Here is a 12,425-nt window from a genome sequence, read left to right as displayed (position 1 = left end):
CATGGGACGACGAAGGTGTAGGCTTAGGGTACGAAACCAAGCTAAGCGGCTACACAGACTTCGGATCGCTCAGGGAGCAAGCACTGCTTCCCGGACCTGGCTTTTGTCGACCGTGGCGAGCGGTCTCCGCCGGAGCGGGCCACCGGAGTGGACTTGGAGCGACCGTGGCGAGCGGTCTCCGCCGGAGCGGGCCACCGGAGTGGACTTGGAGCGACCGTGGCGAGCGGTCTCCGCCGGAGCGGGCCACCGGAGTGGACTTGGAGCGACCGTGGCGGGCGGTCTCCGCCGGAGCGGGCCACCGGAGTGGACTTGGAGCGACCGTGGCGGGCGGTCTCCGCCGGAGCGGGCCACCGGAGTGGACTTGGAGCGACCGTGGCGGGCGGTCTCCGCCGGAGCGGGCCACCGGAGTGGACTTGGAGCGACCGTTTGCTGACAATCCGATGAAGCATGTTACCGGACCTCATAGTAAGGTGCAAAGATACCAAGCCTTATACTAGAAGAGAGCCCGGGACCTCTAAAGACGGCAGTCTTGGATACTAGAGTACTTCTAACAGGGTAGTGAAGTACGTAAACTTTAGGGTACATTACCAGGCTAAGCCACGCGGAGCTTCTCTACCCCAGGATACAAATACCACTTCCCCAGAGCAGGTCCCTAGGGGTCCGGACCGCCTTCCAGCTAGAAGGGGTGTCTTCACCTGACCACAAGCCAGCAACTTAACTTGGATTGTTAGCAATAAAGGAAACTCCGGTCAAGAGGAAAGAATAGTTAAACCAAGGCGAATAGAAGTAATCAGGGTGGAGCCTAGGTAAAACTGAGAAAGAAAGTCTCCTTTATTATTGTGGTTGTCACGGTATACATCAGAGGTCGGGATTACGAGGTCGGACCTCCACCGCTCCGGACCGCTTTTGCCTGTTTGTGTGATAGGGCCAGAGGTCGGGTTTACAAGGTCGGACCTTGACCGCTCTGGACACACACGTAGACGCCACGCTATTACAAAGGAGGAATTCTTTTAGTCTTTTCTTAGGAGTAACCTACGGCTGCATGCTATACAGCGTGTTCTTCGGAGGTGAAGGCGCCCTGGACGTGCCTGAACCGCATCATCCAGCATCACCTCGGGAGCTCGGGGGACCCCTCCTTGCCTAAGAGCTGTCACATGCCAAGGTAGCATGAGACAGATTCTTTGGCTTTGAATGGAAGAGGCCCCCGCCCCCTGCCGTTGCCGTTGCCGATTGAGACCAGACACCCTTGCGCAGCAGATGGACCGGTGCGACGCGTGGAGAAGCGCGGTCGTTCGCCGGCTTGTCCTTGGTGCTAGCGCCAGGGGCCCCCGCGCGAGGCGGCGGGGTCCTGTCTGCAGCAGCACCGAGCAACGCTGAGGTGGATCTCCGGTGCTGGCGACGGCAGGACGTCACGGTCAACTTCCTCCGGGATGGCCGTCGGCTCCAGGCTCCATGTTGAGAGAAAGCCTTGAGCCGACGCCATGCCACCGCAGAGGAGGCGTGGCCGTTGCTTGAGAGAAAACCTTGAGTCGACGTAGGGGCAGCAGCGCCCAGCGGCGCCTCCGCTGTGCGCCGCTACGCCGGCTCCGAGGTGTCACAGTGGCGACGCACAGCAGGCGTCGCTGTCGTGCGCCGCCGCACCGAGGGCGTTGCCGCGCCGGTGCCAAGACAGGTGGAGTGAGTGTGGCCCTGCCTTCCTTCATCTTCAGGTTCGTCGTTGCAGAGGATGAACACGGCCCAGAAGTCCGAAGATCCAGCCAACGCCTGTCTTCCCCACGGACGGCGCCAAAATGTCGCGGGGTTTCTAGGGGTACCCACAGCCGGGTGGCGGAGCGCACCCGCCTATTCCCAGTGAGGGAGTACTCGGGGAAGTACTAGGCGATGGGGCTGAATCTACGCTGAGACAAGGAGTCAAGAACACACGATTTAGAGTGGTTCGGGCCGCCGGAGCGTAATACCCTACGTCCACTGGGAGATGAATCGTTCTTGGTTGTGTGTATGAACCTATCCTCTGCTGGCCTTGGCTCTTGCTCAGCCTGCCCTCTTCTAGCGGCGCCCCCTCCTTTTATAGATCAAGGGGGAGCGGATACATAGGACGTTGATGCCCCGACAGGTGGGCCCAACGCGACTGTGGCTACAGTGGTAGCGAATCTTTCCTCCGATATGCGTACTGCTGCTCCTCTGACTCAGGGGGTCTTCTCTTGTCCCGTCAGCTAGGTGCCCGTTGGAGTAGCGTAGCTTGCGGCGTGGCCTGCTGAGGCTATTATGTAGCGTCATAATGGGCGAAGCCGAGCCGTCGTATCCGACTGTTACGGCAGACTGGCAGACGCGGCATGGGCGGAGCCAGCGGCTCCACTGGCTTGGTAATATGCGATCAATAGTGCCCCCTGGTCAATCAAACGCCTCGGCTTCCGCTATATCAATGCGGACGTCCACCTACCGCAATGAATGCGAAGGTGGGTGGACCTCAATATGGAGACCAAGGGCCTCATACACGTGTCGGCCCCGGACCACCCTGAGGCGGGGCGTCGAAACCTTCCCTTGGAGAGGGGTCCGGTTGCTATGCGGGGGGTCCGGGACCCTATGAGGGGTCCGGGACCCTGCGGGGGGTCCGGGACCCTGCGGGGGTCCGGGCTCTTCGGGAGGTCCGGAGCCCCGGCTGCTTGTGCTTGAGTGCCTGTCTCTCCTGGGACACGTGGCGTCCCCGGACCTTCCCCGGCCGTGGAACGGGTCCGGTCTATTGTCGGAAGGACAGGACTTCGGACCGCAGGGATCCGGCTGTTTGGTTGTAGTCAAGGATGACTACTAAGGCTCTTGCCTAGACACAGCAAGAGGGGGTACCCCAGTCCTGGGGTACCGACAGTGGCCCCCGGGCCCATCTCGGGAGAGGTACGAACCCGCGGGTGGGGCCACCACCGTGATGTGTTCCTACGCAACTTGATTGCGTTGGTGTGCTCTTGGAGAGAGCGGGCATCCCGGACCCCTGAGGCCGGTATGCCTGTTGCTAGGTTTAGGTACTAGAGTACTCTCCATGGGACGACGAAGGTGTAGGCTTAGGGTACGAAACCAAGCTAAGCGGCTACACAGACTTCGGATCGCTCAGGGAGCAAGCACTGCTTCCCGGACCTGGCTTTTGTCGACCGTGGCGAGCGGTCTCCGCCGGAGCGGGCCACCGGAGTGGACTTGGAGCGACCGTGGCGAGCGGTCTCCGCCGGAGCGGGCCACCGGAGTGGACTTGGAGCGACCGTGGCGAGCGGTCTCCGCCGGAGCGGGCCACCGGAGTGGACTTGGAGCGACCGTGGCGAGCGGTCTCCGCCGGAGCGGGCCACCGGAGTGGACTTGGAGCGACCGTGGCGGGCGGTCTCCGCCGGAGCGGGCCACCGGAGTGGACTTGGAGCGACCGTGGCGGGCGGTCTCCGCCGGAGCGGGCCACCGGAGTGGACTTGGAGCGACCGTGGCGGGCGGTCTCCGCCGGAGCGGGCCACCGGAGTGGACTTGGAGCGACCGTGGCGAGCGGTCTCCGCCGGAGCGGGCCACCGGAGTGGACTTGGAGCGACCGTTTGCTGACAATCCGATGAAGCATGTTACCGGACCTCATAGTAAGGTGCAAAGATACCAAGCCTTATACTAGAAGAGAGCCCGGGACCTCTAAAGACGGCAGTCTTGGATACTAGAGTACTTCTAACAGGGTAGTGAAGTACGTAAACTTTAGGGTACATTACCAGGCTAAGCCACGCGGAGCTTCTCTACCCCAGGATACAAATACCACTTCCCCAGAGCAGGTCCCTAGGGGTCCGGACCGCCTTCCAGCTAGAAGGGGTGTCTTCACCTGACCACAAGCCAGCAACTTAACTTGGATTGTTAGCAATAAAGGAAACTCCGGTCAAGAGGAAAGAATAGTTAAACCAAGGCGAATAGATGTAATCAGGGTGAAGCCTTGGTAAAACTGAGAAAGAAAGTCTCCTTTATTATTGTGGTTGTCACGGTATACATCAGAGGTCGGGATTACGAGGTCGGACCTCCACCGCTCCGGACCGCTTTTGCCTGTTTGTGTGATAGGGCCAGAGGTCGGGTTTACAAGGTCGGACCTTGACCGCTCTGGACACACACGTAGACGCCACGCTATTACAAAGGAGGAATTCTTTTAGTCTTTTCTTAGGAGTAACCTACGGCTGCATGCTATACAGCGTGTTCTTCGGAGGTGAAGGCGCCCTGGACGTGCCTGAACCGCATCATCCAGCATCACCTCGGGAGCTCGGGGGACCCCTCCTTGCCTAAGAGCTGTCACATGCCAAGGTAGCATGAGACAGATTCTTTGGCTTTGAATGGAAGAGGCCCCCGCCCCCTGCCGTTGCCGTTGCCGATTGAGACCAGACACCCTTGCGCAGCAGATGGACCGGTGCGACGCGTGGAGAAGCGCGGTCGTTCGCCGGCTTGTCCTTGGTGCTAGCGCCAGGGGCCCCCGCGCGAGGCGGCGGGGTCCTGTCTGCAGCAGCACCGAGCAACGCTGAGGTGGATCTCCGGTGCTGGCGACGGCAGGACGTCACGGTCAACTTCCTCCGGGATGGCCGTCGGCTCCAGGCTCCATGTTGAGAGAAAGCCTTGAGCCGACGCCATGCCACCGCAGAGGAGGCGTGGCCGTTGCTTGAGAGAAAACCTTGAGTCGACGTAGGGGCAGCAGCGCCCAGCGGCGCCTCCGCTGTGCGCCGCTACGCCGGCTCCGAGGTGTCACAGTGGCGACGCACAGCAGGCGTCGCTGTCGTGCGCCGCCGCACCGAGGGCGTTGCCGCGCCGGTGCCAAGACAGGTGGAGTGAGTGTGGCCCTGCCTTCCTTCATCTTCAGGTTCGTCGTTGCAGAGGATGAACACGGCCCAGAAGTCCGAAGATCCAGCCAACGCCTGTCTTCCCCACGGACGGCGCCAAAATGTCGCGGGGTTTCTAGGGGTACCCACAGCCGGGTGGCGGAGCGCACCCGCCTATTCCCAGTGAGGGAGTACTCGGGGAAGTACTAGGCGATGGGGCTGAATCTACGCTGAGACAAGGAGTCAAGAACACACGATTTAGAGTGGTTCGGGCCGCCGGAGCGTAATACCCTACGTCCACTGGGAGATGAATCGTTCTTGGTTGTGTGTATGAACCTATCCTCTGCTGGCCTTGGCTCTTGCTCAGCCTGCCCTCTTCTAGCGGCGCCCCCTCCTTTTATAGATCAAGGGGGAGCGGATACATAGGACGTTGATGCCCCGACAGGTGGGCCCAACGCGACTGTGGCTACAGTGGTAGCGAATCTTTCCTCCGATATGCGTACTGCTGCTCCTCTGACTCAGGGGGTCTTCTCTTGTCCCGTCAGCTAGGTGCCCGTTGGAGTAGCGTAGCTTGCGGCGTGGCCTGCTGAGGCTATTATGTAGCGTCATAATGGGCGAAGCCGAGCCGTCGTATCCGACTGTTACGGCAGACTGGCAGACGCGGCATGGGCGGAGCCAGCGGCTCCACTGGCTTGGTAATATGCGATCAATAGTGCCCCCTGGTCAATCAAACGCCTCGGCTTCCGCTATATCAATGCGGACGTCCACCTACCGCAATGAATGCGAAGGTGGGTGGACCTCAATATGGAGACCAAGGGCCTCATACACGTGTCGGCCCCGGACCACCCTGAGGCGGGGCGTCGAAACCTTCCCTTGGAGAGGGGTCCGGTTGCTATGCGGGGGGTCCGGGACCCTATGAGGGGTCCGGGACCCTGCGGGGGTCCGGGCTCTTCGGGAGGTCCGGAGCCCCGGCTGCTTGTGCTTGAGTGCCTGTCTCTCCTGGGACACGTGGCGTCCCCGGACCTTCCCCGGCCGTGGAACGGGTCCGGTCTATTGTCGGAAGGACAGGACTTCGGACCGCAGGGATCCGGCTGTTTGGTTGTAGTCAAGGATGACTACTAAGGCTCTTGCCTAGACACAGCAAGAGGGGGTACCCCAGTCCTGGGGTACCGACAAAAAGGGTGATTGATGAGGCAGTTTCCGGAATTGTACCGTGGTAACAAGTAATTCTACTAACTAGGTGACACCCCACACATTGCTGCAGAATTTCTTAAATAAAATTTGAAAGTGAAATTAAAAGTAGAAATACTAAGGTGATTGCATGACAACATTCACAAAAGATTGGTGGAAGACATAAATATATGGTCCTATCTGTATACTGATTTGACGTATGATATAATGAGTTCCTATATGATATGATGTGGATATATAGCTTGCATGTTGAGAGAAATAGATGCTATGAATTTTACTTGCATGTTTTTTTATGGGATCCAGTAAAAATCGATAAGTTGCGAAGAAACACCAATAGAATATTTGATCACATTATAGAAGAATAGGTGATGAAAAAAATTTCATATGTATATAACTATATGTTAATAGATTAAAAATTAAAAGTATTGCACATAGTAGAGATGACATAGATATTTTTTGTTTATCAGATCAGGTAAAAACCGATACGGTAATAGAAGAAACACCAATAAAATATTTGATCATATTATAGAAGAATAGGTAATGAAAAAAATAACATATGTATATGATTTATATTAATAGATTAAGATTAAAAGTATTGCACATAGTAGAGATGACATTGTAATAATTAATAAAAAAATGAATAGATTGCATGAAAAAATTGCAAGTTAGTGGGACACTAAGTGGGGAATGATGTGGACACCTTGCATGAAGAGAGAAATATTTAATAGGTGCTATCTATATATAGGTCATATAGATTAGTTCAAAACAAGTGGTCAGTTTTGATTTAAGCACCAAGTCTCAAATGTGGGGGCTATTACTATATATTTATTTCCATTTAGTCATAAAAAACTGCCTTTTCAATTTAACGCCAAAAGCTTGTACATATGGCTTCGATAGATCTAGCAATTAAGCAGAGGTATTGCTTTTCGATAGATTCCAGTAAATTAAAGGAAGTCAACATGCGCGATTGATGCCGTGCAACGGACAGCAACTAGAACAAAACTAGCTAGTGCACTTGTGTGAAGTTCCCAAGGAGAGGGCATGCGAGTCCAAGAAACAAAGAGCTGGCTGTGATGTGTGGGCTGAAAAGTGAAAACGGCATCGCAATCGTGTTGGAATGAAGACCTGGCGCCAAACTATTGAGTGCTCCAAACCAACCGTCCTGAAAAGGGCATTCCACAACCACAATGGTTGCAATATGGGTTATCCATCGTCTCATCATGCACTATACGGCATGCATCGCTGCTCGTAGGTGGACCTGTTCCACCATGGAATGTTGCGGACTTTGTTTCTCTATCCAGGTTGGATATGAATAATATGGCCAAGAATCGCTCATTTCCCTCTATTAGATGGAGCATGTAAATTTGTTTAAATTGTCTGATTCAACTACTAAGTTGCCATTTAATTTCTTTATTTAAAGCTAGCAACAAAGTCATGTTCACATTTGGAACCATATTTTGACCGAAGCCGAATTCATTTGCTCTGCTCGGCTGGCTATGGCTGGTAGCTTGTGCTGATTTGTCATCATAGAAAAGTACTGCTGGCTGGCTGCTGGTTGACTGACTGACAAGCCAGCTGAACAGAACGGTTATATATTCCACTTTTAACTAGTTGGACATTTTCTATGATAAAGTGAGCTAATGCCACTTAGTGGCATCCAGGGTAAAGTATGCAAGTTATGTGCAAACCAAAACAGCTAAATTCAGACACAATACCCCGCCCACTCAACTGCATGGTATATTTGTGCGTGATCCGATAATTATTTGTGATATTTAATACATTTTATTTACTGTTTCTTCTTTTTCTTAACCCAACAACAGTTTGAAGAGCTCATTTTTTATACATATCTAATGTTTCCACCTCAAATTTTGGTTTGGTTCGTCTTGTGTCATTGACAGGTGGACTTTAGTCCACCCCGCAAGCGAACCCGACTAATCTTTCATCAATTTAAATTCTAATTGGAACCCGAACAAATCAGTCAAAATCATAAATGAAACCCGGACAAATCAATCGGAATCTCAATCGGATCCTGGACAACCAAATACCTCGCATGATCACAACACAACTTGTAGATGGAGTGAACGAACACAAAGTTGGTGATATTATATAGATCTATTATATTACCCATAGCAACGCACGAGCACTATGCTAGTTTTATATAAATAATAAGCTCCACATTTGCTTATTCCTTGCTGAATATTGCAGAATGACTGTGATTTCTGTTGTGACCCGCCGTGGAATCTGTCATCTTAAGACTGAATCCAACAAGGAGATGCAAAATGGGGAGGCATTCCTCCCTCGTACACAGTAGATGCATCACTCATGCAAAAATCCACATCTCCAATAGGCGGAGGCAAAAGCAGATGCATCACCCGGTGAAATGCATAGCAGGAGAAAGACAGAGTCATTTTTATCTCTCCTCTCTCCTCACAATGCAAAATACCTACTCCTTTGCCTATTATGTTAGAGCTCCATTCGGCGATGTGCAGTGCCACAGCGGAGGCATATATACATTTGCATATTGTTGTTGGAGTCCGTCTAAGAATGGAAAGCAGAACACTAGCTTGCTGCTCAATCTGAGCTGACACTTGATGACTTGAAATCAGAAGTGGGACCTACCTAATCCACTGTCCTTTCCACGTGTAAAGAGTGGGCCGAGCAACCAGCAAATGAACAGATGACGCATCCTATGCAAAATCTCTGTAGATTTGGTAGAGGCATCAATCAGTAGTAGAGCCACAGATAATTTAAGATGTGGTCGGTACAAAATTTGAGCATGAATTATCCAGCAGAGCATAACAAAATAAGGTAAATGGATAAATATGTAGTGCATTTGAAAATAAAAACAAGGTATGGCACAGGAATGTTTGATGCTTAGCTGGACTTTAGCAAAATTGATACATTAGCCCTTATATTCAGTCTAACATTTCGATTTCATTTGCAAGTTCCAATGTGTTAATTTTAATCATCAATGATAATATTTCCGTTTGAGAAAGAAGCATGGCCACAGCTACAATTCTGCCATTTAACAAAACTGCAGGAAAGTATAAGAAAGAGTTAAATACACCAGCAGCCCTCGAACTTGTCTCCAGGTGCCACTTGGGTCCACGAACTTGCAAAATCGAAATTTGACACCCTGAACTTGTTAAGTTGTGCTACTTAGGTCCATACCCTTCAAGGAGCATGAATATTTGTAAAAAAATCCTTAAGTTTTATTATCTTCTACCTTCGCATCCTTGAGGAGGCAGGGCTGCTCCACACGCCTCGCGCCGGCCTCTGCGAGCCGCCGGCCTCCAAGGCCGCCCCAGCAGCACACAGCACGGCGTGGCGGCGAGGGTGGTCAGGGCATGGCGCGGAGGGCAGCGCACGGCGCGGCGGCCCCTGCGGCACGAGACGAGGCAGGTGCTGCAGCCACCGTCGCGGTCCGGAGCCGCGGAGGCGGGCCCGCTTAGCGGCGCGGAGCCGCAGATCTCGAGGTGTTGAGGGACGGCATGGAGCTCGAGCAGGGAGGAGCCCCGGCGGCGGGGTCCATCTCCGCGACGCTAATGAGCACGTGGACGAGGCCCGCCCGTGGTACCGCGCCATCTGCGTCGACGGCGTGGTGGCGGGGTCCATCTCCGTGAAGCCGGCGGCGCCGGCCGAGGACTGGCGGCGCCCGTTCAGGGAGCGCACTGGGGCCGCGGCGTGGTGACGCGCGCGGTGCCGGCAGCGGCCGGGGCGTGACCGCAGCCGGCGGAACTGCGGGCGGCGGCGGAGCTTGACGAGGGCGACCGCAGCGGCGAGCTTGTGGGCATGGCGGGGCGCGACCGCGGCCGGCGGAGCCGTGGGCGGCGGCAGGACCCGACCGCGGCTGGCGGAGCTCGACGAGTTAACGGAGCCACGCGCGGCGGTGGGGCGCGGCCGCGGCATGCGGAGCCGCGCGCAGCGGTCGTGCGTGCGTGGCAGCTCGCCGGCAACGCGGCGGTCGTGCATGTGGCCGCTCGTCGGGGACGCGCGTCGCTGCCCGGCCACCGCCGCAGAGCATAGCAGAGCCGAGGCGCGAGGTCGAGCCTCATGCTCGCCTACGAGACGGAGCGCATGAGCGAGACGAGCCCGTACGCGCCCAGCTTGCACTCGGCGCTCACCTGGTGGAAGAAGGACGGCTTGAAGATGGACGCCGACCCGCCGCCTCCGGTGCCGAGCCCGCCAGCGCCGGGGTGCTCCACGATGTCCATCTGGATGCGCCGCCGCCACCAGTTCTTCCCGCTGCGCCGACGGGGGTGGGGCCCCTGCTCTACGGCATCTTGTTGTGTAATCTACTAGCAAACATGTCCGTGCGTTCCTATGCACGAAGCTATATTAAATATACTGATTATCATACTATAATGCTAAAAGTAATTTTGTAAGTGTGTGATATATTATAAACTAGAGATATCTTGCAATGGTGTTTTTCATTATTATAACTAAAAGAGTTTATAGTAATAAACTAGTACGTGTAGGTCGAGAATTTTGGTCTTCGCCAAAATCTTTAGAAATTAGTAGAGATTTATTAGATACTTGAGGGCAACACCAATGTATTTGGATCAAGTATCCTTAGTGATGGGTCCTATTTATAGTAGGCTATAGATATTATATAATCCACAATGGTTAGTGTAAAAACAAGTAGGAGAGGAATGATAGAGATAAATGGTATTTTATTTCTTATAGACAACCCATATGCTTATAGGTATCTTTTACTACTATATGGATCACCTCCATAATGACTGATTTTGCTCTTGTATATGCATGGCCACCTAAAATACATTACTATCATAGAATTTAATCACCAATCATTGTAACCTCTGCACATCTCGAGACATTTTACATGGCTCAAATGAAACACACGCTTATATATACATACGTACAAGTGGACTGCAACGAGCAAGTTTTCCTGCCTTGTTGTCTGTTCTCCCGTTCAAAATAACCTTTAGTATGTGACTGTTTGTTAAAATTGTTGCAAACATAAACAAATAGCAAAACTCCTTGCACATCACCAATCATGTTGCCGTTTTTCTAGTGTGCTGTGTTCTCCCTTTTGCAGCCAACATGAGCTGCTTTTTGGGCTTTCTCTCAATGAGGCCAATGGGATGATCTCTAGGATATAGAACAACTGAACAAGGGCCAAAGGGAACAAGGGGAGAGAAAACAAGATCATGCAGAATAAATAAAGATATTATCATGTCACGGAACTAAAAAACAGCAGGACACCACCGAATCATGCTGTGGTCGCAGCTGGATCCCTGAGCTGTCTTGCTGTTGGCACTGGCTGTTTTCTGGTTGCTCACTCAGGCTGCCCCACTAGGCCACTACCCCAATATGGGCTGGATAAACAAGGACACATTTATTTGCTTCGGTACATGTACCAGCAACGGCTCTGCCAGTTCGAAAAAAGAGAGATACAAAACGGCTCATTTATGTCACCTACCAAGTTGATTTACGGCGTTGAGCTTTAGAAATTAGAACACCGTAAGACCATCTCTACCAGTCCAATTTTCCCATTATATTATTACAAAAACACATGCTTCATTGGTCGTTAATATATTTTCTTTTTAATAATTATTGATTGTCCCATGTTTTACCCCAACTCCCACCAAATGAAGAGAAAGTTTCTCATCTCCTAATATGTTAGTTGCTTTATAATTTTAAGAATCCTTAGGCAAGCAAGAAGATAAGAGGTCGTTGAACTAATTTTATCAAAATTATAGTATATAAGTACGAATAATAAAAATTACCTTGCAGTATATATATAGTTCATAAAATATAATAAAAGTGTAATAAAAAACTAAAAACAATAACCATTATGTTTACCTCAAATAAAAATATAATGCTTCAGTGCCTTGTAAAAAATATATATGTACTAATTACCTATAAGTGATGGGCTTTCGAAGTTTTATACGTAAAAACTGTATGTAAAATATTATATGCAACAAAATAACCATTGTGATGGGCTTTCAAAGGCTTATCATGCCAAATAGAAAATTATATGTACTAATTACCTATATGATCTTAGCTCCGCGCTCTATGCCCCCCCAGGTCGCACTGCCCCCCTCTGAGCCGTTCTTGGTTAATTGTATTGGGATGAGATACTGGAAAACTTTAAAATAACTCCCCACGAGATATTGAGGAGCTGTAAAACAACTTCCCAAATAATCAATGAAAATGTCATTGAGATCCTCTACATATCATGAAGTTAGAAAATAATCCATTGTGGAAAATAATCTATCGTGTCAGTGGAAAGTGGCCATTGCCTTTATACCCTCACAATTATAATTTTACGGTAGAACTCGTTAATCCTTTACACACTAGTGAATCATACTAGTAATATTAGTAATTATTTGTAGTTTGGAAAAGCATAAAGTCCATTTTTAGTATTCAAATTTCCCCACTTAACCCATATGGTTTTTCCCTAACTAT

At 51.6% G+C, this 12,425-nt stretch overlaps 1 protein-coding gene across 1 annotated transcript; it reads right to left on the bottom strand.

Moving 5' to 3' along the window:
- Window positions 1-9,215: 9,215 nt before the first annotated feature.
- On the bottom strand, window positions 9,216-9,965 carry LOC120684841 (dapper homolog 3-like). The gene has a single exon (XM_039966707.1). It carries the CDS (start codon window positions 9,963-9,965, stop codon window positions 9,216-9,218), a length of 750 nt encoding a protein of 249 aa, XP_039822641.1.
- Window positions 9,966-12,425: the final 2,460 nt, after the last annotated feature.

This window comes from Panicum virgatum, chromosome 8N, assembly GCF_016808335.1.
Source record: "Panicum virgatum strain AP13 chromosome 8N, P.virgatum_v5, whole genome shotgun sequence".
NCBI classification, from domain to species: domain Eukaryota; kingdom Viridiplantae; phylum Streptophyta; class Magnoliopsida; order Poales; family Poaceae; genus Panicum; species Panicum virgatum.
The sequence above is the reverse complement of the archived record's forward strand: the minus strand, read 5'-3'. Positions and strand labels throughout refer to the sequence as shown.

Coding starts and splice junctions, on each gene's coding strand:
- LOC120684841 (XM_039966707.1), bottom strand. CDS start 9,965: ATGCACGACCGCCGCGTTGCCGGCGAGCTGCCACGCACGCACGACCGC.